The sequence below is a fragment of the Arachis hypogaea genome, chromosome 10, assembly GCF_003086295.3.
Source record: "Arachis hypogaea cultivar Tifrunner chromosome 10, arahy.Tifrunner.gnm2.J5K5, whole genome shotgun sequence".
Classification (NCBI taxonomy): Eukaryota; Viridiplantae; Streptophyta; class Magnoliopsida; order Fabales; family Fabaceae; genus Arachis; species Arachis hypogaea.
Genome location: NC_092045.1, coordinates 30416202 through 30443217, shown reverse-complemented (window position 1 = coordinate 30443217; position 27016 = coordinate 30416202). Strand labels below are relative to the sequence as shown.

General features: G+C 34.1%; 2 protein-coding genes across 2 annotated transcripts; both read right to left on the bottom strand.

Annotated features, from left to right (window-relative positions):
• Positions 1-8574: 8574 nt before the first annotated feature.
• On the bottom strand, positions 8575-13275 carry LOC112718217 (jasmonate-induced oxygenase 1-like). The gene is made up of 3 exons (XM_025770071.3): positions 12679-13275; positions 11350-11680; positions 8575-9095 (listed from the first exon to the last, which is right to left on the bottom strand). The coding sequence occupies exons 1-3, from the start codon at positions 13182-13184 to the stop codon at positions 8970-8972; spliced, it is 963 nt and encodes a 320-aa protein (XP_025625856.1). The 5' UTR covers positions 13185-13275; the 3' UTR covers positions 8575-8969.
• Positions 13276-19755: 6480 nt separating this feature from the next.
• LOC112718216 (jasmonate-induced oxygenase 2-like) lies at positions 19756-24462 on the bottom strand. Its single transcript, XM_025770070.3, has 3 exons — positions 23845-24462; positions 22516-22846; positions 19756-20261 (listed from the first exon to the last, which is right to left on the bottom strand). The coding sequence occupies exons 1-3, from the start codon at positions 24348-24350 to the stop codon at positions 20004-20006; spliced, it is 1095 nt and encodes a 364-aa protein (XP_025625855.1). The 5' UTR covers positions 24351-24462; the 3' UTR covers positions 19756-20003.
• Positions 24463-27016: the final 2554 nt, after the last annotated feature.

Here is a 27016-nt window from a genome sequence, read left to right as displayed (position 1 = left end):
TTCTTGAGGATTAGGATCAGTGACTACTGTCATGACTTCTTCTTTTGGAGAGAACTCAGTGCTAGAGTACAAATATTGGTTTCTAGCAACAGTGTCTATAAGCTCTTGAGCCTCTTCAATTGTCTTCCTCATGTGTATAGATCCACCAGCCGAGTAGTCTAAAGACATCTGAGCTTTTTCTGTAAGCCCATAGTAGAAGATGTCTAACTGTACCCACTCTGAAAACATTTCAGAGGGGCATTTTCTTAGCATACCTCTATACCTCTCCCAGGCATTATAAAGGGATTCATTACCCTCTTGTTTAAAGCCTTGAATGTCCAGCCTTAGCTGTGTCATCCTCTTTGGAGGGTAAAAGTGATTCAGGAATTTGTCTGATAACTGTTTCCATGTCTTTATGCTTGCTGTAGGTTGGTTATTCAACCACCTTTTAGCTTGATCTTTTACAGCAAATGGAAACAGTAATAGTCTGTAGACATCCTGATCCACCTCTTTATCATGTACTGTGTCAGCAATTTGTAAGAACTGTGCCAGAAACTCAGTAGGCTCTTCCTGTGGAAGACCGGAATACTGGCAATTTTGCTGCACTATGATAATGAGTTGAGGATTTAGCTCAAAGCTGCTTGCTTTGATGGGAGGTGTACAGATGCTACTCCCATATGCAGCTGTAATGGGGTTAGCATATGACCCGAGAGTCCTTTTGGACTGATCAATCCCACTTAGGTCCATAATGGATAAAGGGAAATGATATGGATTGCAAATAGATAAATTTTGTTTTTTTTTTTTGAATTAACCGAAAAAATTAAAATAAAATAAAAGGAAATTAAAATAAAAAAAAAATCGAAAATCAAAAAGAAAATAAGATCAAAGCAAATTGAGAACAGAATCAATTAGTTAATTAAAAAGATTTTGAGATTAGCAATTAGAAAGATATGATTGAAAAATTTTTATGAAAAAGATCTGATTTTTGAAAAGAGGAAAGAGAAAAACAACAAAATGACACCAAACTTAAAATTTTTAGAAAATCAAACACTAATTTTCGAAAATTTTTAAGGGAAAAACACAAAGAGGACACCAAACTTAGAATTTTTAAAGATCAAAAAGAGACTAAGGACATGCAAATTCGAAAAACTAAAAGAAAACAAAAGCATTCAATTGACACCAAACTTAAAATATGAACTAGACTCAACTAAAAGACTCTAAACCAACAAAAATAAACAGTCCTAATCTAAGCAACAAGATAAGCCGTCAGTTGTCCAAACTCGAACAATCCCCGGCAACGGCGCCAAAAACTTGGTGCACGAAATTGCAATCACACTTTGCAATCCCGCACAACTAACCAGCAAGTGCACTGGGTCGTCCAAGTAATACCTTACGTGAGTAAGGGTCGATCCCACGGAGATTGTCGGCTTGAAGCAAGCTATGGTTATCTTGTAAATCTTAGTCAGGATATCAGAAATTATCAGGATTGATTGTGAAAAGTAAAAGAACATGAAATAAGTACTTGTTTTGCAGTAATGGAGAATAGGTTGAGGTTTTGGAGATGCTCCATCTTCTGAATCTCTGCTTTCCTACTGTCTTCTTCTTCAAGCACGCAAGGCTCCTTCCATGGCAAGCTGTATGCAAGGGTTTCACCGTTGTCAGTGGCTACCTCCCATCCTCTCAGTGGAAATGTTCAACGCACCCTGTCACGGCACGACTATCCATCTGTCGGTTCTCAATCAGGCCGGAATAGAATCCAGTGATTCTTTTGCGTCTGTCACTAACGCCCCGCCTTCAGGAGTTTGAAGCTTGTCACAGTCATTCAATCATTGAATCCTACTCAGAATACCACAGACAAGGTTTAGACCTTCCGGATTCTCTTGAATGCCGCCATCAGTTCTAGCTTATACCACGAAGATTCCGGTTAAAGAATCTAAGAGATATCTACTTAATCTAAGGTAGAACGGAGGTGGTTGTCAGGCACACGTTCATAATTGAGAATGATGATGAGTGTCACGGATCATCACATTCATCCGGTTTAAGAACAAGTAATATCTTGGATTGGAAGCAAGCGTAATTGAATGAAAAACAGTAGTAATTGGATTAATCCATCAAGACACAGCAGAGCTCCTCACCCCCAACCATGGGGTTTAGAGAGTCATGCCGTGGAAAGTACACAAAGAAACGTGTAAAGTGTCATGAGGTACAGATACAATGTCAAAAGATCCTATTAATAGTGAGCTAGTGACCTAGGGTATACAGAAATGAGTAAATGACATAAAAATCCACTTCTGGGTCCACTTGGTGTGTGCTTGGGATGAGCACTGAAGCTTTTCGTGTGTAGAGACTCTTTCTGGAGTTAAACGCCAGCTTTCATGCCAGTTTGGGCGTTTAACTCCAAGTTTTATGCCAGTTCCAGCGTTAAACGCTGGAATTTCTGAGGCTGATTTGCCACGCCGTGTTGGGCCATCAAATCTCGGGAAAAGTATGGACTATTATACATTGCTGGAAAGCCCAGGATGTCTACTTTCCAATGCCGTTGAGAGCGCGCCAATTGGGCTTCGGTAGCTCCAGAAAATCCACTTTGAGTGCAGGGAGGTCAGAATCCAACAGCATCTGCAGTCCTTTTCAGTCTCCAAATCAGATTTTTGCTCAGGACCCTCAATTTCAGCCAGAAAATACCTGAAATCACAGAAAAACACACAAACTCATAGTAAAGTCCAGAAAAGTGAATTTTAACTAAAAACTAATAAAAATATACTAAAAACTAACTAGATCATACCAAAAACATACTAAAAACAATGCCAAAAAGCGTATAAATTATCCGCTCATCACCTACAAAGCTCTTCGAACTTGTTGGTGTACTCTGCCATAGACATGGAACCTTGCTTCAGCTGCATTAGCTCTATTTCCTTCGCTTCCCTTGCAGACTCAGGGAAGTACTTCTTGTAAAAGGCCGTTCGGAACACTTCCCACGGAACATCAACGTTTTGTAGCTGTAGCAAGCGACACTCTGCTTGCCACTAGCGCTGGGCCTCTCCCGCAAGCTGATAAGTGGCAAACTCCACATACTGATTGTATGGAACATGCTGAGCCTGTAAAGCATGCTCCATGGCCTAGAACCAGTGGTCCGCTTTAGTAGGATTAGGTAATCCTCGAAACGTTGGTGGATGAACCTTGAGGAAGGTTGCCAAAGTCATCGGAATGCCTCCCATGTTATCTCTATTTTCTTTAGCATTAGCATGAGCATTCCCTTTGCCATTAACATTTTCGTTGCCGTTCCCATTTCCATTGCTGTTCCCGGCCAGTTGACCAAGCCTTTGCACAACTTACAGAGTCACAGCAGCATTCGCCTCCATAGTGTTGGCCAAATTTGCCATCGCTACCATGAATTCAGCATGATTGTCCGCTGGTTGCTCATTCCAACTCTCACGTGAACGTGCTCGACCTCGTTCACGAGTGGCCATGTAGGATTTTTGTCTACACCAAACAATCGATATCAAGGTGATCCGTCTCAAAATCCAAAGTCTAGTGCTTCAATTTATCCCAAACAGACACTCACAAATAATCATGCTATGCACATATCAAATAGATAACCTAATAGCATCAAAGAAAAGACACACAGAGCATGCAATGAAGCACAATCGGTTCATCTCTCAGGCTCACGAGGACGAACCAGGCCCTGATACCACTAAATATAACACCCTAATTAGCCTTAGCCTTACCTTGCGTCGTAAAGCAAAGGTTAATCAAAGGTTATGATAGTTCTAAGCTTTTACATATATTATATAGAAGGAATTAATAATATCTAGAAGCCCGATGAAGAATATAGCTCAAAAATAGGATTTCAAAAGCTCAAAACATACTAACGAAGCTACTGACTTAACGCATAAGAACAAATATAGAACAACAAAACATCATAGTATAATAGTATAATATCATAAGATGCTAGCCACGATTCGCGGAGTTTAAGCCGGCTAGCCATGTACAGACCATATATGAAACCAGACAGTAAAAATAGCTTATACAAGTTTTTTCTCTCAAACACAAGCCTCTAGGCGAAACAAAATACAAAAGTGAGAGACATATTCAAAATACATCAAAGACTCAAAAAAAGTATCCAGATCCTCCGCTTCTGTCACCAACCAGACAACTCACCAAGTTGGGTTACGACCTACATCTGAAAAACACAACAGAAATATGGCATGAGAACCGGAGGTTCTCAGTATGGTAACAGTGCCCAATGATGTAGGATATAAGACCCCGGAATGCCAAAGGCAATCCTAGACTCCATATTCATCACAAGATTCAAGTTTAAAGCATTCTAAAATAATTAAGCATAATATGAAAAACCTCAACCAAACTTAAGCCGTAGCACCATATAAGAGTATTCTATCTTAGGGGATTTTTATTCTAATCAAACACCACTGTCCCATAGCCTTCACCAACCAATCTGCCATGCGATCCAATCGCCACCGCCTTCCGAACCTCCTCAATCCCAGTAAAAGCACAAGTATATACAATACAAGTAAAACACAAGAAGATGCATATACAACAATTAATACAAGTAGCAATTAGACATGTTAAACAGATAGGGAAAACAATACCAAGTCAGCAAAGCATACAAACAGGTAGAAGATGCACATGATGAATTCCTGCCCCATTGGCTGTGATATCACATTGTCGGTTCAACTGCCAACTCGACACATCTCCATGGAGATGTTGCCCTTCGGATTCATGGTGTGGGAACCCCCGAGATATAGTGCTCAAATCACTGTCCAGGATTTGGCGCCTGCACGCTCTGATGATCCGAAGGGATACGAGTGAGATCAATTGCCTTCAACTTCACATCAAGTGCAAGCGGGACGAACCACCGCCCTTATGCCACCGCCACTACCTCGACAGGCAGGATCCAACCTCGGCCCCTGCAGGGTGCATAGCATCTCATAATCTCAATGAAAAAGTGGTACAGTGGTTTTCAAAATATTTTTTAGTACAAGATGGATCCAACACTTCATTAAGAGTCCTAGACTCTTTTCAACCACTATTCATTCATATTTTAGTTCCTTGATTTCGCATATCATTCATCAACCATTCATCACACGTCCTCAAACCTTCCCCAGTACAACAGAAACCTAGTACTCCGTTTGCTAACTTTTTTCCAAATAACAGTATCTAAAACCCTTAAACTATTTCCCATGTTTGAGCACCCAAGAATTTGCCCAAAAGTCTTAAAAAGGTGTTACAGAAGCTTACAACCTCGTTGGGAAGGTGAAATAGTTGAAAACAAAGTAAAATTTGAGAAACAGGGCCTGTGCGTGCGCACGCCCAGGAAAATTTTTAAAAGTGTGCGTAAGCACAGGTGTCAAAACATAAAAAGGTTTGTTCACTCGCACAACCTATGCTAGCGCCCCCAACAGACTGGCCTCCCCAATGTGTGCATGCGCACAGGTCTGTGCGTATGCACATGTTGCAATTTTCCATTGTCGTGCACGCGCACAGGCTGTGCCAGCGCTGCAAGCAGACTGCCTGCCTCTGCGTGTGCAGACCCACAGGTCTGTGCGTGTGTACAGGTCACCATTTATGCAAAGTGTGCGTGTGCACAAGGCTGTGTGTGCGCACCTACCAGAAAACATAAAATTCTGTAACTCTCCAGAATTTTTAGATTTTCAACACCAATTTTCAAATGATCATAACTTCCTCTACAAAATTCAAAATTTCACAAACTTTATACCGATTTAAAGGGTTTTCAAAGATCTTTAATTCTAAAGAAATTTCAACTAATTTTGAAAATCGAGGCAAAAGTTATGATCAGACAAAGTTCACCAAAATTCAACTTTTACCCATAATCATAATTTCCACAATTTCTTTATAAAACATAACCAAACCCAAACCAAACCATTCCAAACTCCACTTTTCATCAAAATCAATCCCTTATATCGTATTACAGCAAACTTACCACATTTTTCCTTCATCTTTCCTCGCCCGTCACATCAACATCAATATATCTCATATATCAAACTTCATTAACAATTTTCCAACTACATTACCAATCAATCAACACCAATATCACATTTATCAACATAATTCACTCCTCAATGTCACCAATCAATCATCCTCATCATATCACTTTTAATCATCAATATCAGACTCAAAAATCATCATATTATCAAGCATCATCATACAATTACATCCAACAATTCATCAACCTTTCAAATCCAATCCTATCTTATGGGTCACTAGCCTAAGTGTCCATGAATATTATATACTACATAGAGAAAACTGAAACCATACCTTGACCGATTTCCAATATGAACCAAATGAGCTTTCAACCAAAATCCAACCACCAATGTAGCTCCAACAAGCTCCAAACTCACAATAATCAAACTATATACATATAAATAACCACATAATCAACCTAGGGCTCAACATAAATCAAAATTTCACAAGATTTCAAAGCCTCTTACCTTTCCCACATATTTAGATGTCAAAATCCAAAGCTAAGCAATGATTAAAGTGAACCTAAACACCAAGAATCACAAAAACTCACTTAATCCCAAGCCCTAGATACCCAAAATTTTGAAGAGAAGAACTGGAAAGATTTAGAGCTTACCTCTAGAGTTTTCTGGATGCGTTTTGTAGAGCTCTTCACAAGGAACGTGTAGCCGCTGATGGCACGCAAATCGGAACTCTATAGCTCAAGATATGAGCTTGGGAAGATTGAGGTGAATAGGGTTTTCTTCTTCCTCTCCTCCCTTCTCAATTTCTGAAGTGTGTGTGTTTATGAGGTTAGGGTTCATTAAATGAACCTTTATATATGTTGGACTTGGGCCCAACTTGGGCCCGGTTCAACCCGTTAGCGTTTTTAGCCCGTTTTTGGCACAACTTCGGGCCAAACCTTTAAAATTAATGTTCGGTTTTTTATTTCTACTATTTTTCTAAGGTTTTTGACTGTTTCTACTTTTTCTCGCGCAGCACCAGGTACCGGTTCAACTGTCGGTTTGCGGCCTTTCACGATTTTTTGCAGGATACACATAACACATTTTCTGACTCGGAAAAACCCTCTGAGTCCAAAAATGATATTTAAAACCTCAAATCATCACTCTAACTTTTCAGAATCAAATTTGGCAATATAACCACTTAATTAATCAGTTCGATTAATTGCGACGGCTACAGCAGATGATGGAGGATGCACGTGAGCGGCGACCAGCTCACTATTTGGCTTCATCCGGACCTTAAAAAGGCACTGTACGTCCATTGGGGGACTGATGATGGGTTCAAACATCACCATCTCACGAACAGAGCTAATAGGACATCGCCAGATTGTTGAAGCATACTGGTGGGTCAGCGACTTTCATGAAGATAAAGGCCAGGCTGGTGTGTAACTTGGACCCCAATTCATTATTAAATTCGTTTTGTCTTTGAAATATAATGTCTTACTTGATTTAACATATTGTTTCAACCTGTGCAGTCTAAGTTGTCGAGTCGTGAAGTGACGATGACGGAGACCTTCAAATACACTCACACCTTGAAGGAGAACAATGAGAGATTCACTTATCAGTGGTCTACGGATCATTATGTGAGTAAATATTATGTGGTATAAAGTTTTCAATTAACTGCAGTATTAATCATAACATGTGTTACATAGGAGTCCTACACACAGAAATTGGAGGATGCAACCCAGCAATCTTAGCAGACTGGAGACGACAGTAACAACTCTGCTGCATCAAAAGTCGATCCTGACATACGATTTGGTGTGAGATTGCATCTAAACCGTACAAGAACTGCATATATAGACTGAGATCATTCTTCAAGAAAACCTCCGCACCTCCACATTGAGACCTTCATCCGCCTCTGCCACCAGTCGGCCTGTCGATCTCGAGGACGGCATCGATTTGAGGGAGCAGGTGCTAAAGCCCACTCGGAGCCTTCACAAACAGGCTTAGCAGCTGCAGTAGTCTGAGGAGAGATATCAGGAGATCCTCACACGCGTGGCAGACATAGATTTCCTCAAGCTGGAGTAGAGGCGAAAGTTGGAGAGGCTTCAGCGAATGGAGCAACAGATGGTGGTGTACCAAGATCAGATGCAGATCAGTGGCCACGACACTACTATCGGCAGCGCCACTGCTAGCTAGAGGGGCACCGACATCACCGGTTAGTCCGTCGCCTCAGCAGGACTAGAAGGATGACAACGACAACGACTACCAGAATTTTTGGTGATTAGAGTTTTTGTTCTAGACTGTTTGTATCTCTTATTTTTTTTATTTTTTGTTGTATTTTGTACCCTTGATATCGGATTTATAATATTTGATTTCTATTATTTAAAATTCGACTACTAATTGTGCAAAAAAAAATAAATAAAAAAAGAATTTGACCACCTATTGTGTTGAAAAAAATAGATTTACCGGGAGTAACATCCGACAGTAATTAAGCGGGAAAGAAAATAGTGAAGTGCCAAAATTACCCACGAAACTTTTCTGTCAGTAATTACTAACGGAGTAAAAATGAATCCGTCGCAGAATCCGACAGTAATTATGGACAGATTAAAAAATTCGACGATAGTTAGTTATCGACGAAAGTTATACTGACAGAAAATTTGCCACTAAATATATTACTAATAACTTCTTTTTATTATTCTATCAATATATCCGATTGTACTCAATATTTTTTTGTAGTACTTATTCTGACAATAAATCTTGAGCAAATTATTGTGTCTTACCTTTTATTAACACATTTATTAACTTAACACAGAAAATTAATCTAGTAAGATTTTACCACTTATCACTTATTAGCCAATCAACAGCATAGCCATTGTAGATTTGTAGTACAAATCATAGTCTCTGCTGTGATTAATAACTTTAGGCTATGTTAAAGTGATGAATTTGAAGGTTCTCCTCTCTCTGTTTCTGGAAATTGCCTTCAAATCTTTTGAGAAGAAACTTCCCTGACTTGTAAGGCCTATATTTTGGAGGGTTATGTTCATGTATCAGCTACTTCAATGGCTTCACTTCAGTGTCATGTGCAGGGAACAAGAAGTATGGAATGGAAAACCTTTCCTTCTCCGAGTTAACTATTACTCTGTGTTCCACACTCTCATATGCACCGTTGCTCCAAACCTACATATCCCGAACAAAAGAACACAATACTCAATATACATACTAAGAAATAACGGTGCTATGACAAAATAAATTAGAATAAACACTTAAATTAGTCTACAAAAATTTTGTAATAAGGCATTTTAATTCTTAATAAATTTTTATTATTTTAAATGTCTCTGAGACAGATTGATCCTTTTGTAAAATTTGTCTTATAAAAATATTTGTCGGAATCTAATTGTCTTATAATAAAATTGATTATGAACTTATTTATCCAATGAGCATATTAAAAATTTTATTGAAAGTAATAAATGGATTAATCTGTCAAACAAATATAATTATCAGAAATTTTAAAATAATAAAAATTTATTACAAAATAGATCTAAAATTTATTAGGAACTAATTTGGATATACGCTCTATATATTAATATTAATCAGACTAAGATTTGGTTTGGTAAAACTTTTACTTTTCAAAAATAACTTATAAAAGTTAGTTTTTAAAAGTTAACTTTTTAAAAATTCTAGCATTTATGTTCGGTAACTTAAATTAAAAATGGCTTTTAATAAGCATAAGCAACAACAAATGTGTTTGATAAAATATCTTTTAAATTTTAAAAATATTATAATAAACATTAATGTAAAAATTAAATTTAAATATTAATTAATGAATAAATAGTCAAATTAGTCACTAAAAAATCACTCGTTCTCCATATTAGTCCCCTAAAAGTTTTTTTTAATCAAGTTCATCATTTAAAGATTTTAAACTAGTCATGTTAGTCATTTCATTACTTTCTTTATTGATGGTATCAAAATTTATTAATATGTCACATTAAGCGACATCTCAACACACACCTAAGAATCTAAATTGATTATTAACATAATAAGTTTATAAAATTATATCAAATCAATCTTAAATTGAGGAATTTTAATGCTTCAAATTTTCTCTTCAATTAGATTTTGATTTAATCTAATTTCATAAATTTATTATATTAATAGTCAATTAAGACCCCCTAGGTGTGTGTTGGGATGTTTCTTAACGTCTTACATTAGCAAATTTTAACACAGAAGAACTAACATGACTAATTTAAAATCTTTGAATGACAAATTTGATTATAAAAATCTTTTGAGAGTTAAGTTAGAGAATGAATAATCTTTTAGGACTAATTTAACCATTTACTCATTAATTAATATACAAAGTTATATTAAACTTTTTAATTTTAATAAATACAAACCAACTTTGAAAAGTTTCCTCTTAGGTGCTTTGAAAAACACTCTTATCTATTAAAAGTTGCAAGAATAATAAGTACACAAATTTTTTTAATTTACCAAATGCAAAATTAAGTGCTTGCAAGCAGGGACGGACATACGGGGGGCGAGTGGAGGCCTCGGTCCCCCAACTTTAAAAAAAAAGATTAATAGCAATAAGTTATTAAATATGATTTAATTTTTTAAAAATTTATTTAGTATTTAGTTTAATATAAATAAAAGTCTAATCTAACTTAAATATCAATGATTTCTAATATCTAAAAAGTAAGTAACAATATTTAAAAAATCTGAAAATATATTATTACTAATATTTTTAAATTAAATAAAATTTTTCAAATCTCATAAAGTATATATTTTTTTCTTCTTGTGAGCGTCCTTCTTGATTTATTTGGTATTAATTTTCTATGTTTCAACTACTACAATTGAGAGATCTTTTTCAGCTATGAATGTTATGAAGAATAACTCAAAAACAAAATGAAAGATGAATTTCTTGCTAATTGTCTTTTAATTATATTAAAAAAATTGTTAAAAAATTTGACAGAGATTCTATTATCGATGAATTTTATGATACGAAAAATCGACTACTTCGTTAATAAAAAATACATACATATTTTTTGTATTTTAAAATATATTCTCTATCGATATATTTTTGTAATACATTTTATATTATATAACTTTTTGCATAAATTTTTACTATTATATATATTATTGGCCCCATAACAATATTTCTGAATCCTTAGATATATTTTTGTAATACATTTTACATTATATAATTTTTTGCATAAATTTTTAATATTATATATGTTATTAGTCCCCATAACAATATTTCTGAATCCGTCCCTGCTTGCAAGCACCTTTTTAAAAAATTTTACCAAATCAAACCTAAACCACAAACAAAATTTCAACATTAGAGTCTATAGAAAACAAAACAAAATGCTCCCTCTGTCATCTTGAATCAGCATATCAAATATGGAATCTAAATATGTATAAAGTATGGTGAGATTGGCACCTGAATAATATCAGCGAGATTGATGATATAAGCATGTGGGATTGGTTCAACGTTGATCCATTCTTGGTCGTGCGTCTTGCGTTTGACTTGAAGACCTCCAACATCGTCTTGGGCAAGAATGGTTAAGGCACCAGAGTCCTTGTGTGGACCCACCCCAAGAGCTAGGTGAGAGTAAGGGCATGGAGGGTAATATTTCAATCGAACAAAACTTGTTTGGTCTCCAAAGAATTCTTCGAACCTCTTAGATTCAAGTCCCAAGCTCAGAGCAATCAGCTCCAACAATTTGTAGCTCAGCTTTTCCATCTCCTTGATATACTCCTTTAGTATATCTCTAAATATCATTTTGAAATAACAAAAAAAAATCTCAATTCAATTTTATAGTTAGATTTTTTTTATCCATAAGTGGCTAAGACTTGTAAATATGATGCAAAATATAATAATTTGTGTACCCATATTCCTTATCAAAATATTATTTACACTCCAAAATCACTATATATTTAATGATTTATTTTTTGTGTATACATAGCATAATTATAATTTGTATATACAAATTTTATGCAATATAAAATTATATTAATTTATACAAAATAAATAGACAAAAGTATACGTAAAATAGTTTGAGATAAACAAAAATATACATCAAAATTTATAAATATTAAAATATACCTTAATTCTTACCAACTTTATTAACACTATGACATTTTTAGGTTAATATTTTTTATATGAAAAATATATTGGTAATTTTGTTAAAAATAGAATTATTTGGTATAATTATAAGTAAGCGAATTTTGCAAGTGAAAAGTCAACAAGCAGATCTGTCATGTTGGCAACACGCAGAATACGTGTTAGACACGTGTCATTATCCTGGTAATATATAAGGTGCGTGTTAAACACGTGACAACATCCTGACAACACGCAAGATGCGTGTTGAACATCTTTTGTATTCATTTATAATACTATAATACATTTTAAATATCAATATTTAACTAAAATACCATCTTCATCTCTATATTAAAAATATTTTTTGATATTTTTATCCATAAAAAATATTCTTCCGAGTGTAGTTTAATAGTAAGGGTTTAGGGTTTATGAATCTTTTGTGTGGTCTAAACTCTTTCATGTGCATATGGCCATATGTGCAGAGTTTAGTGTTGGTCAACTGTAACTAAAAGTCGTTGACGCACTAACATTTTTGTAACATTAATCCATTAATTTAGTGACAATTTTTCCGCTATGGATATGCATGCATTATACAACGAACAAGAGAAATTAAAAAGAAAAGTAAATCACTAATTTATACGAGGAGAATGAATGAATAATGATATATACCTGAAGTGTGGAGGGTATTGAGGATTTTTATTAGTCCAATGAAGGATTCGATCATCGTGTTCATCAGAAGTGAGGGGAAAAAGAGTCGGTTCTTTGGCTAGAAAATCAAGGACTTCCTTCCAATCCCTAACGTTCTTTGTGTGCTCAGTGTCATAGTAACCGCTGGCAGACGTTTCATCTCTGCTAACTTTCTTCTTATCTTGCAAGCTCTGAGCAAAGAAGCTCTTGGAAGCTTCCAGAAGGTTCTGCCTTAGAGAGAGAGGCACACCATGGTTTGTTACTTGGATGAATCCCCATTCCTTGCACGCGCTTCCGATCTCCTTCACCAGCGCGTTGATGGAAGAAAGAGAAGGGTTGTTTGATGTTACAGGGGAGAGGTCTATGACTGGAATCCCTTGTCCTTCAATGGTGGAGAGACTTGGCCTGTGTTCTGGTTCTTGGATGAATGCTTGGTCAACGTCAATTGTCCCCATGGCTTGTGATGACGATGATGATGATTCATTCATTCATTTATTTGAATGCTTTATCACAATAACTGATCACTTTTATACTCTTTGTGGATACATTCAGACATAACGTATTTGGACACAATTTGATGAAGCAAAATGAATTATTGTTGTGATATATTTATAAGCTAATTTGAATGCATTAATAGTGTCTGTGGAAAGGATAAGATAAAGAGCATTAGAAAAAAAAATTTGTGTATATTTAAATTGAATAGAATAATATAACTTAAGATGATATTTATAAGTATTAAAAAAATTAAAATAATAAAAATATAATATCTTATAATAAATATTTAGATATGTTAAAATAATTTTAATAAAAATTAATTGATTATAATATATTCTAATATTGTCAAATATAAAATAAGACAATTCATCTTGATAAGTCAACGAGTGTAAAAAATTACACTAATTAGCCAAAAGCAAAATTGGTTCATAAATCAATCAGAGGCATAATTCTATGTAATTCGAATTAGGGTAATTCGAACTCCTTCTTCAATTTAATTCGAATCAGTGTGATTCGAATTACACATACACGCACACATCTACTAATTCGAATCAACCTGATTCGAATTACACACATGCAATTCAATGTAATTTGAATTGGGGTGATTCGAATTATACAGGGTTAGATGTGTATAAATATCATGTGAACATGAATTGATCTCATTAGAGTCAGAAAATGGCTAGTAAGAAAAGTTTTGTAATGTTTATTCATCACAGAGGATCGATTAAGAGGAAAACACGATTTGGTGTGAAGTTCACTGATAAGGATCCTCTTAGTATTTTTATGAGGCCTACGACGAGCTATGATGACTTTGTGAATTCTATACTACAGAAACTTGGAGTGCAAGACGTGAAACGGGTTCATAAGTTATTCTATCGCATTCCGATCTCAGTGCTACAAAAAATCATGAAGTATGATTGTTTCACGATAGGGAGTGATGAGGACTTGCAGGTCCTATTTTATTGTCGTCAGCAGTTTTCCGAGATTAAGACACCTGAGTTGATGGCGAAGTTGATTGATATGGTATCTAGCTCGAGGGGTTCGAACCGGAATACCCACACTTTAGGCACGGTAGCCAGTTCTAGCTCCAGACCTGTTGGTGCATCTTCATCCGTCCCAGTGAATGAACCTTTGGACGAACCTGTCGCCTCGTCATCGTTCGTTGTTGATCTCAATTGTAGTGGAGGCGGAGAGGTTGGTATCGTGGATAGAGTGTGTGTAATTTTAATCACATCAATTCGAATTACTTTGAATTGCGTGTGTGTAATTCGAATCACCCTGATTCGAATTAGTGTGTGTAATTCGAATTAGGTTGATTTGAATTAGTGGGTGTGTGTAATTCGATTTAGACTGATTCAAATTACATAGAGTGTGAAAGTTCAAATTATCCTAATTCGAACTACATAGAAATACCACTCTAATTGATTCATGAATCGGTTTTATATTTGGCTGATTGGTATAATTTTATTCACTCATTGACTTAGTTGAGTGAATTGTCCTATAAAATATCTATTTTAAAGACAAACGAAAAAGGTCCAACCCTAAAGGAGAAGAAATTTCTTGTGTCTCAGGACTTGCTTGGGAGGAAGTCTTTGTCTTGTGGCGCTGTTCTATATCATGTCAATATATTGAATTATTGATGGCTATTTAATTAGGTAACTACTTTAATGAAAATGTTAAAAATATTTTTTTATAATAATTTTTGTTTAAAAAGTATAATTTATTTGTTCGGCCACACTTTAAATAAAAGTAACATTTTTATAACATATAAAAATCAAGCTCTATAATTTATTATTCAGTTGTCAAAATAAAATATTTTTACATGATGATAATGATAAGATCTTCATTGAAGTAGCCACCATTTAATTAAGGTGGCTTGCATTTAGTAATAGGTTGGCACCATCTTTTGACATTTTAAAAGAAAAACTAATTTTTTTAGACAACAAAAATTACAATAAAAAAAATTTAAAAACCAACAATTTTAATTTATATTGAACAATATTTTTAGCTAGCAGTCTAATATCTTTAATTTACTAACAAAAAATCAGTACAATCATCCTAGCACAAATTAGTACTTTTAGTACAATATTTTTAGTCAACTAGCCAAAAATTAATTTTTTTAGTCAATATTTTTAAATATTATTGACTAATTATTAGCCAAACTAATAAATTATATCATAGACAATTTCATTTAGCTCATGTGAGTTCTTAAAAAAATAGCCACTAACTACTGAGAAGTCTAAACTGAATCGGGCTCGACAATTATGAATCTAAATTCTTTCTCCTAATGCAATCACGTACAGTCTTAATCAAGAAAACAGTAGCACCATATAAGAGTATTCTATCTTAGGGGATTTTTATTCTAATCAAACACCACTGTCCCATAGCCTTCACCAACCAATCTGCCATGCGATCCAATCGCCACCGCCTTCCGAACCTCCTCAACCCCAGTAAAAGCACAAGTATATACAATACAAGTAAAACACAAGAAGAGGCATATACAACAATTAATACAAGTAGCAATTAGACATGTTAAACAGAGAGGGAAAACAATACCAAGTCAGCAAAGCATACAAACAGGTAGAAGATGCACATGATGAATTCCTTCCCCATTGGCTGTGATATCACATTGTCGGTTCAACTGCCAACTCGACACATCTCCATGGAGATGTTGCCCTTCGGATTCATGGTGTGGGAACCCCCGAGATATAGTGCTCAAATCACTGTCCAGGATTTGGGGCCTGCACGCTCTGATGATCCGAAGGGATACGAGTGAGATCAATTGCCTTCAACTTCACATCTAAGTGCAAGCGGGACGAACCACCGCCCTTATGCCACCGCTGCTACCTCGACAGGCAGGATCCAACCTCGGCCCCTGCCGGGCGCATAGCATCTCATAATCTCAATGAAAAAGTGGTACAGTGGTTTTCAAAATATTTTTTAGTACAAGATAGATCCAACACTTCATTAAGAGTCCTAGACTCTTTTCAACCACTATTCATTCATATTTTAGTTCCTTGATTTCGCATCTCATTCATCAACCATTCATCACACGTCCTCAAACCTTCCCCAGTACAACAGAAACCTAGTACTCCGTTTGCTAACTTTTTTCCAAATAACAGTATCTAAAACCCTTAAACTATTTCCCATGTTTGAGCACCCAAGAATTTGCCCAAAAGTCTTAAAAAGGTGTTACAGAAGCTTACAACCTCGTTGGGAAGGTGAAATAGTTGAAAACAAAGTAAAATTTGAGAAACAGGGCCTGTGCGTGCGCACGCCCAGGAAAATTTTTAAAAGTGTGCGTAAGCACATGTGTCAAAACATAAAAAGGTTTGTTCACTCGCACAACCTGTGCTAGCATCCCCAACAGACTGGCCTCCCCAATGTGTGCATGCGCACAGGTCTGCGCACAGGTCTGTGCGTATGCACATGTTGCAATTTTCCATTGTCGTGCACGCGCACAGGCTGTTCCAGCGCTGCAAGCAGACTGCCTGCCTCTGCGTGTTCAGACCCACAGGTCTGTGCGTGTGTACAGGTCACCATTTATGCAAAGTGTGTGTGTGCACAAGGCTGTGTGTGCGCACCTACCAGAAAACATAAAATTCTGTAACTCTCCAGAATTTTTAGATTTTCAACACCAATTTTCAAATGATCATAACTTCCTCTACAAAATTTCAAATTTCACAAACTTTATACCGATTTAAAGGGTTTTCAAAGATCTTTAATTCTAATCAACTAATTTTGAAAATCGAGGCAAAAGTTATGATCAGACAAAGTTCACCAAAATTCAACTTTTACCCATAATCATAATTTCCACAATTTCTTTATAAAACATAACCAAACCCAAACCAAACCATTCCAAACTCCACTTTTCATCAAAATCAATCCCTTATATCGTATTACAGCAAACTTACCACATTTTTCCTTCATCTTTCCTCGCCCGTCACATCAACATCAATATATCTCATATATCAAACTTCATTAACAATTTTCCAACTACATTACCAATCAATCAACACCAATATCACATTTATCAACATAATTCACTCCTCAATGTCACCAATCAATCATCCTCATCATATCACTTTTAATCATCAATATCAGACTCAAAAATCATCATATTATCAAGCATCATCATACAATTACATCCAACAATTCATCAACCTTTCAAATCCAATCCTATCTTATGGGTCACTAGCCTAAGTGTCCATGAATATTATATACTACATAGAGAAAACTGAAACCATACCTTGACCGATTTCCAATATGAACCAAATGAGCTTTCAACCAAAATCCAACCACCAATGTAGCTCCAACAAGCTCCAAACTCACAATAATCAAGCTATATACATATAAATAACCACATAATCAACCTAGGGCTCAACATAAATCAAAATTTCACAAGATTTCAAAGCCTCTTACCTTTCCCACATATTTAGATGTCAAAATCCAAAGCTAAGCAACGATTAAAGTGAACCTAAACACCAAGAATCACAAAAACTCACTTAATCCCAAGCCCTAGATACCCAAAATTTTGAAGAGAAGAACTGGAAAGATTTAGAGCTTACCTCTAGAGTTTTCTGGATGCGTTTTGTAGAGCTCTTCACAAGGAACGTGTAGCCGCTGATGGCACGCAAATCGGAACTCTATAGCTCAAGATATGAGCTTGGGAAGATTGAGGTGAATAGGGTTTTCTTCTTCCTCTCCTCCCTTCTCAATTTCTGAAGTGTGTGTGTTTATGAGGTTAGGGTTCATTAAATGAACCTTTATATATGTTGGACTTGGGCCCAACTTGGGCCCGGTTCAACCCGTTAGCGTTTTTAGCCCATTTTTGGCACAACTTCGGGCCAAACCTTTAAAATTAATGTTCGGTTTTTTATTTCTACTATTTTTCTAAGGTTTTTGACTGTTTCTACTTTTTCTCGCGCAGCACCAGGTACCGGTTCAACTGTCGGTTTGTGGCCTTTCATGATTTTTTGCAGGATACACATAACACATTTTCTGACTCGGAAAAACCCTCTGAGTCCAAAAATGATATTTAAAACCTCAAATCATCACTCTAACTTTTCAGAATCAAATTTGGCAATATAACCACTTAATTAATCAGTTCGATTAATTGCGACGGCTACAGCAGATGATGGAGGATGCACGTGAGCGGCGACCAGCTCACTATTTGGCTTCATCCGGACCTTAAAAAGGCACTGTACGTCCATTGGGGGACTGATGATGGGTTCAAACATCACCATCTCACGAACAGAGCTAATAGGACATCGCCAGATCGTTGAAGCATACTGGTGGGTCAGCAACTTTCATGAAGATAAAGGCCAGGCTGGTGTGTAACTTGGACCCCAATTCATTATTAAGTTCGTTTTGTCTTTGAAATATAATGTCTTACTTGATTTAACATATTGTTTCAACCTGCGTAGTCTAAGTTGTCGAGTCGTGAAGTGACGATGACGGAGACCTTCAAATACACTCACACCTTGAAGGAGAACAATGAGAGATTCGCTTATCAGTGGTCTACGGATCATTATGTGAGTAAATATCATGTGGTATAAAGTTTTCAATTAACTGCAGTATTAATCATAACATGTGTTACATAGGAGTCCTACACACAGAGATTGGAGGATGCAACCCAGCAATCTCAGCAGACTGGAGACGACAGTAACAACTCTGCTGCATCAAAAGTCGATCCTGACATACGGTTTGGTGTGAGATTGCATCTGAACCGTACAAGAACCGCATATATAGACTGAGATCATTCTTCAAGAAAACCTCCGCACCTCCACATTGAGACCTTCATCCGCCTCTGCCACTAGTCGGCCTGTCGATCTCGAGGACGACATCGATTTGAGGGAGGAGGTGCTAAAGCTCACTCGGAGCCTTCACAAACAGGCTTAGCAGCTGTAGTAGTCTGAGGAGAGATATCAGGAGATCCTCACACGCGTGGCAGACACAGATTTCCTCAAGCTGGAGTAGAGGCGAAAGTTGGAGAGGCTTCAGCGAATGGAGCAACAGATGATGGTGTACCAAGATCAGATGCAGATCAGTGGCCACGACACTACTATCGGCAGCGCCACTGCTAGCTAGAGGGGCACCGACATCACCGCTTAGTCCGTCGCCTCAGTAGGACTAGAAGGATGACAACGACAACGACTACCAGAATTTTTGGTGATTAGAGTTTTTGTTCTAGACTGTTTGTATCTCTTATTTTTTTTATTTTTTGTTGTATTTTGTACCCTTGATATCGGATTTATAATATTTGATTTCTATTATTTAAAATTCGACTACTAATTGTGCAAAAAAATAAATAAAAAAAGAATTTGACCACCTATTGTGTTGAAAAAAATAGATTTACCGGGAGTAACATCCGACAGTAATTAAGCGGGAAAGAAAATAGTGAAGTGCCAAAATTACCCACGAAACTTTTCTGTCAGTAATTACTAACGGAGTAAAAATGAATCCGTCGCAGAATCCGACGGTAATTATGGACAGATTAAAAAATTCGACGATAGTTAGTTATCGACGAAAGTTATACTGACAGAAAATTTGCCACTAAATATATTACTAATAACTTCTTTTTATTATTCTATCAATATATCCGATAGTACTCAAATATTTTTGTGTAGTACTTATTCTGACAATAAATCTTGAGCAAATTATTGTGTCTTACCTTTTATTAACACATTTATTAACTTAACACAGAAAATTAATCTAGTAAGATTTTACCACTTATCACTTATTAGCCAATCAACAGCATAGCCATTGTAGATTTGTAGTACAAATCATAGTCTCTTCTGTGATTAATAACTTTAGGCTATCTTAAAGTGATGAATTTGAAGGTTCTCCTCTCTCTGTTTCTGGAAATTGCCTTCAAATCTTTTGAGAAGAAACTTCCCTGACTTGTAAGGCCTATATTTTGGAGGGTTATGTTCATGTATCAGCTCCTTCAATGGCTTCACTTCAGTGTCATGTGCAGGGAACAAGAAGTATGGAATGGAAAACCTTTCCTTCTCCGAGTTAACTATTACTCTGTGTTCCACACTCTCATATGCACCGTTGCTCCAAACCTACATATCCCGAACAAAAGAACACAATACTCAATATACATACTAAGAAATAACGGTGCTATGACAAAAAAAATTAGAATAAACACTTAAATTAGTCTACAAAAATTTTGTAATAAGGCATTTTAATTCTTAATAAATTTTTATTATTTTAAATGTCTCTGAGACGGATTGATCCTTTTGTAAAATTTGTCTTATAAAAATATTTGTCGGAATCTAATTGTCTTATAATAAAATTGATTATGAACTTATTTATCCAATGAGCATATTAAAAATTTTATTGAAAGTAATAAATGGATTAATCTGTCCAACAAATATAATTATCAAAAATTTTTAAATAATAAAAATTTATTACAAAATAGATCTAAAATTTATTAGGGACTAATTTGGATATACGCTCTATATATTAATATTAATCAGACTAAGATTTGGTTTGGTAAAACTTTTACTTTTCAAAAATAACTTATAAAAGTTAGTTTTTAAAAGTTAACTTTTTAAAAATTCTAGCATTTATGTTCAGTAACTTAAATTAAAAATGGCTTTTAATAAGCATAAGCAACAACAAATGTGTTTGATAAAATATCTTTTAAATTTTAAAAATATTATAATAAACATTAATGTAAAAATTAAATTTAAATATTAATTAATGAATAAATAGTCAAATTAGTCACTAAAAAATCACTCAGTTCTCCATATTAGTCCCCTAAAAGTTTTTTTTAATCAAGTTCATCATTTAAAGATTTTAAACTAGTCATGTTAGTCATTTCATTACTTTCTTTATTGATGGTATCAAAATTTATTAATATGTCACATTAAGCGACATCTCAACACACACCTAAGAATTTAAATTGATTATTAACATAATAAGTTTATAAAATTATATCAAATCAATCTTAAATTGAGGAATTTTAATGCTTCAAATTTTCTCTTCAATTAGATTTTGATTTAATCTAATTTCATAAATTTATTATATTAATAGTCAATTAAGACCCCCTAGGTGTGTGTTGGGATGTTTCTTAACGTCTTACATTAGCAAATTTTAACACAGAAGAACTAACATGACTAATTTAAAATCTTTGAATGACAAATTTGATTATAAAAATCTTTTGAGAGTTAAGTTAGAGAATGAATAATCTTTTAGGACTAATTTAACCATTTACTCATTAATTAATATACAAAGTTATAATAAACTTTTTAATTTTAATAAATACAAACCAACTTTGGAAAGTTTCCTCTTAGGTGCTTTGAAAAACACTCTTATCTATTAAAAGTTGCAAGAATAATAAGTACACAAATTTTTTTAATTTACCAAATGCAAAATTAAGTGCTTGCAAGCAGGGACGGACATACGGGGGGGCGAGTGGAGGCCTCGGTCCCCCAACTTTAAAAAAAAGGATTAATAGCAATAAGTTATTAAATATGATTTAATTTTTTAAAAATTTATTTAGTATTTAGTTTAATATAAATAAAAGTCTAATCTAACTTAAATATCAATGATTTCTAATATCTAAAAAGTAAGTAACAATATTTAAAAAATCTGAAAATATATTATTACTAATATTTTTAAATTAAATAAAAATTTTCAAATCTCATAAAGTATATATTTTTTTCTTCTTGTGAGCGTCCTTCTTGATTTATTTGGTATTAATTTTCTATGTTTCAACTACTACAATTGAGAGATCTTTTTCAGCTATGAATGTTATGAAAAATAACTCAGAAACAAAATGAAAGATGAATTTCTTGCTAATTGTCTTTTAATTATATTAAAAAAATTGTTAAAAAATTTGACAGAGATTCTATTATCGATGAATTTTATGATACGAAAAATTGACTACTTCGTTAATAAAAAATACATACATATTTTTTGTATTTTAAAATATATTCTCTATCGATATATTTTTGTAATACATTTTATATTATATAACTTTTTGCATAAATTTTTACTATTATATATATTATTGGCCCCATAACAATATTTCTGAATCCTTAGATATATTTTTGTAATACATTTTACATTATATAATTTTTTGCATAAATTTTTAATATTATATATGTTATTAGTCCCTATAACTATTTCTGAATCCGTCCCTGCTTGCAAGCACCTTTTTAAAAAATTTTACCAAATCAAACCTAAACCACAAACAAATTTTCAACATTAGAGTCTATAGAAAACAAAACAAAATGCTCCCTCTGTCATCTTGAATCAGCATATCAAATATGGAATCTAAATATGTATAGAGTATGGTGAGATTGGCACCTGAATAATATCAGCGAGATTGATGATATAAGCATGTAGGATTGGTTCAACATTGATCCATTCTTGGTCGTGCGTCTTGCGTTTGACTTGAAGACCTCCAACATCGTCTTGGGCAAGAATGGTTAAGGCACCAGAGTCCTTGTGTGGACCCACCCCAAGAGCTAGGTGAGAGTAAGGGCATGGAGGGTAATAGTTCAATCGAACAAAACTTGTTTGGTCTCCAAAGAATTCTTCGAACCTCTTAGATTCAAGTCCCAAGCTCAGAGCAATCAGCTCCAACAATTTGTAGCTCAGCTTTTCCATCTCCTTGATATACTCCTTTAGTATATCTCTAAATATCATTTTGAAATAACAAAAAAAAATCTCAATTCAATTTTATAGTTAGATTTTTTTTATCCATAAGTGGCTAAGACTTGTAAATATGATGCAAAATATAATAATTTGTGTACCCATATTCCTTATCAAAATATTATTTACACTCCAAAATCACTATATATTTAATGACTTATTTTTTGTGTATACATAGCATAATTATAATTTGTATATACAAATTTTATGCAATATAAAATTATATTAATTTATACAAAATAAATAGACAAAAGTATACGTAAAATAGTTTGAGATAAACAAAAATATACATCAAAATTTATAAATATTAAAATATACCTTAATTCTTACCAACTTTATTAACACTATGACATTTTTAGGTTAATATTTTTTATATGAAAAATATATTGGTAATTTTGTTAAAAATGGAATTATTTGGTATAATTATAAATAAGCGAATTTTGCAAGTGAAAAGTCAACAAGCAGATCTGTCATGTTGGCAACACGCAGAATACGTGTTAGACACGTGTCATTATCCTGGTAATATATAAGGTGCGTGTTAAACACGTGACAACATCCTGACAACACGCAAGATGCGTGTTGAACATCTTTTGTATTCATTTATAATACTATAATACATTTTAAATATCAATATTTAACTAAAATACCATCTTCATCTCTATATTAAAAATATTTTTTGATATTTTTATCCATAAAAAATATTCTTCCGAGTGTAGTTTAATAGTAAGGGTTTAGGGTTTATGAATCTTTTGTGTGGTCTAAACTCTTTCATGTGCATATGGCCATATGTGCAGAGTTTAGTGTTGGTCAACTGTAACTAAAAGTCGTTGACGCACTAACATTTTTGTAACATTAATCCATTAATTTAGTGACAATTTTCCGTCTATGGATATGCATGCATTATACAACGAACAAGAGAAATTAAAAAGAAAAGTAAATCACTAATTTATACGAGGAGAATGAATGAATAATGATATATACCTGAAGTGTGGAGGGTATTGAGGATTTTTATTAGTCCAATGAAGGATTCGATCATCGTGTTCATCAGAAGTGAGGGGAAAAAGAGTCGGTTCTTTGGCTAGAAAATCAAAGACTTCCTTCCAATCCCTAACGTTCTTTGTGTGCTCAGTGTCATAGTAACCGCTGGCAGACGTTTCATCTCTGCTAACTTTCTTCTTATCTTGCAAGCTCTGAGCAAAGAAGCTCTTGGAAGCTTCCAGAAGGTTCCGCCTCAGAGAGAGAGGCACACCATGGTTTGTTACTTGGAAGAATCCCCATTCCTTGCACGCGCTTCCGATCTCCTTCACCAGCGCGTCGATGGAAGAAAGAGAAGGGTTGTTTGATGTTACAGGGGAGAGGTTTATGACTGGAATCCCTTGTCCTTCAATGGTGGAGAGACTTGGCCTGTGTTCTGGTTCTTGGATGAATGCTTGGTCAACGTCAATTGTCCCCATGGCTTGTGATGACGATGATGATGATTCATTCATTCATTTATTTGAATGCTTTATCACAATAACTGATCACTTTTATACTCTTTGTGGATACATACAGACATAACGTATCTGGACACAATTTGATGAAGCAGAATGAATTATTGTTGTGATATATTTATAAGCTAATTTGAATGCATTAATAGTGTCTGTGGAAAGGATAAGATAAAGAGCATTAGAAAAAAAAAATTGTGTATATTTAAATTGAATAGAATAATATAACTTAAGATGATATTTATAAGTATTAAAAAAATTAAAATAATAAAAATATAATATCTTATAATAAATATTTAGATATGTTAAAATAATTTTAATAAAAATTAATTGATTATAATATATTCTAATATTGTCAAATATAAAATAAGACAATTCATCTTGATAAGTCAACGAGTGTAAAAAATTACACTAATTAGCCAAAAGCAAAATTGGTTCATAAATCAATCAGAGGCATAATTCTATGTAATTCGAATTAGGGTAATTCGAACTCCTTCTTCAATTTAATTCGAATCAGTGTGATTCGAATTACACATACACGCACACATCTACTAATTCGAATCAACCTGATTCGAATTACACACATGCAATTCAATGTAATTTGAATTGGGGTGATTCGAATTATACAGGGTTAGATGTGTATAAATATCGTGTGAACATGAATTGATCTCATTAGAGTCAGAAAATGGCTAGTAAGAAAAGTTTTGTAATGTTTATTCATCACAGAGGATCGATTAAGAGAAAAACACGATTTGGTGTGAAGTTCACTGATAAGGATCCTCTTAGTATTTTTATGAGGCCTACGACGAGCTATGATGACTTTGTGAATTCTATACTACAGAAACTTGGAGTGCAAGACGTGAAACGGGTTCATAAGTTATTCTATCGCATTCCGATCTCAGTGCTACAAAAAATCATGAAGTATGATTGTTTCACGATAGGGAGTGATGAGGACTTGCAGGTCCTATTTCATTGTCGTCAGCAGTTTCCCGAGATTAAGACACCTGAGTTGATGGCGAAGTTGATTGATATGGTATCTAGCTCGAGGGGTTCGAACCGGAATACCCACACTTTAGGCACGGTAGCCAGTTCTAGCTCCAGACCTGTTGGTGCATCTTCATCCGTCCCAGTGAATGAACCTTTGGACGAACCTGTCGCCTCGTCATCGTTCGTTGTTGATCTCAATTGTAGTGGAGGCGGAGAGGTTGGTATCGTGGATAGAGTGTGTGTAATTTTAATCACATCAATTCGAATTACTTTGAATTGCGTGTGTGTAATTCGAATCACCCTAATTCGAATTAGTGTGTGTAATTCGAATCAGGTTGATTTGAATTAGTGGGTGTGTGTAATTCGATTTAGACTGATTCAAATTACATAGAGTGTGAAAGTTCAAATTATCCTAATTCGAACTACATAGAAATACCACTCTAATTGATTCATGAATCAGTTTTATATTTGGCTGATTGGTATAATTTTATTCACTCATTGACTTAGTTGAGTGAATTGTCCTATAAAATATCTATTTTAAAGACAAACGAAAAAGGTCCAACCCTAAAGGAGAAGAAATTTCTTGTGTCTCAGGACTTGCTTGGGAGGAAGTCTTTGTCTTGTGGCGCTTTTCTATATCATGTCAATATATTGAATTATTGATGGCTATTTAATTAGGTAACTACTTTAATGAAAATGTTAAAAATATTTTTTTATAATAATTTTTGTTTAAAAAGTATAATTTATTTGTTCGGCCACACTTTAAATAAAAGTAACATTTTTATAACATATAAAAATCAAGCTCTATAATTTATTATTCAGTTGTCAAAATAAAATATTTTTACATGATGATAATGATAAGATCTTCATTGAAGTAGCCACCATTTAATTAAGGTGGCTTGCATTTAGTAATAGGTTGGCACCATCTTTTGACATTTTAAAAGAAAAACTAATTTTTTTAGACAACAAAAATTACAATAAAAAAAATTTAAAAACCAACAATTTTAATTTATATTGAACAATATTTTTAGCTAGCAGTCTAATATCTTTAATTTACTAACAAAAAATCAGTACAATCATCCTAGCACAAATTAGTACTTTTAATACAATATTTTTAGTCAACTAGCCAAAAATTAATTTTTTTAGTCAATATTTTTAAATATTATTGACTAATTATTAGCCAAACTAATAAATTATATCATAGACAATTTCATTTAGCTCATGTGAGTTCTTAAAAAAATAGCCACTAACTACTGAGAAGTCTAAACTGAATCGGGCTCGACAATTATGAATCTAAATTCTTTCTCCCAACGCAGTCACGTACAGTCTTAATCAAGAAAACAGTATGGAGCTCCAGTTTTAGCACATCTTAATCAAGAATTTGACTCTCTCAATATAGGTTGAAATCTGATTTTTTTTATTTGCCTATTTAATTGTTGTTGTTTATAAAATTTTTGCTTTGTACAAACCTATCATTTTTAATTCTATTTAATGGTTGATGTTTATGATATTTGCTTGTTTATAATTTTAACTCCCTAAAAATTTATGATTTTTTAAATTAAAATTTTATAATTTTATAATTTTATATAGAAATATTTTACACAATTTTAGTATTTCATTATATATTTAACTATATTTGATTTAACTATGATTAAACCTCTATTAGATAATTAAACTTTTGA

Excerpts from the sequence above, each read along its gene's own strand:
- LOC112718217 (XM_025770071.3), bottom strand. The coding sequence starts at position 13,184 with ATGAATGAATCATCATCATCGTCATCACAAGCCATGGGGACAATTGAC. Across the intron at positions 11,681-12,678 it reads CAATACCCTCCACACTTCAG|AGATATACTAAAGGAGTATA; the intron begins GTATATATCATT and ends AATGATATTTAG. Across the intron at positions 9,096-11,349 it reads ATCTCGCTGATATTATTCAG|GTTTGGAGCAACGGTGCATA; the intron begins GTGCCAATCTCA and ends CGGGATATGTAG.
- LOC112718216 (XM_025770070.3), bottom strand. The coding sequence starts at position 24,350 with ATGAATGAATCATCATCATCGTCATCACAAGCCATGGGGACAATTGAC. Across the intron at positions 22,847-23,844 it reads CAATACCCTCCACACTTCAG|AGATATACTAAAGGAGTATA; the intron begins GTATATATCATT and ends AATGATATTTAG. Across the intron at positions 20,262-22,515 it reads ATCTCGCTGATATTATTCAG|GTTTGGAGCAACGGTGCATA; the intron begins GTGCCAATCTCA and ends CGGGATATGTAG.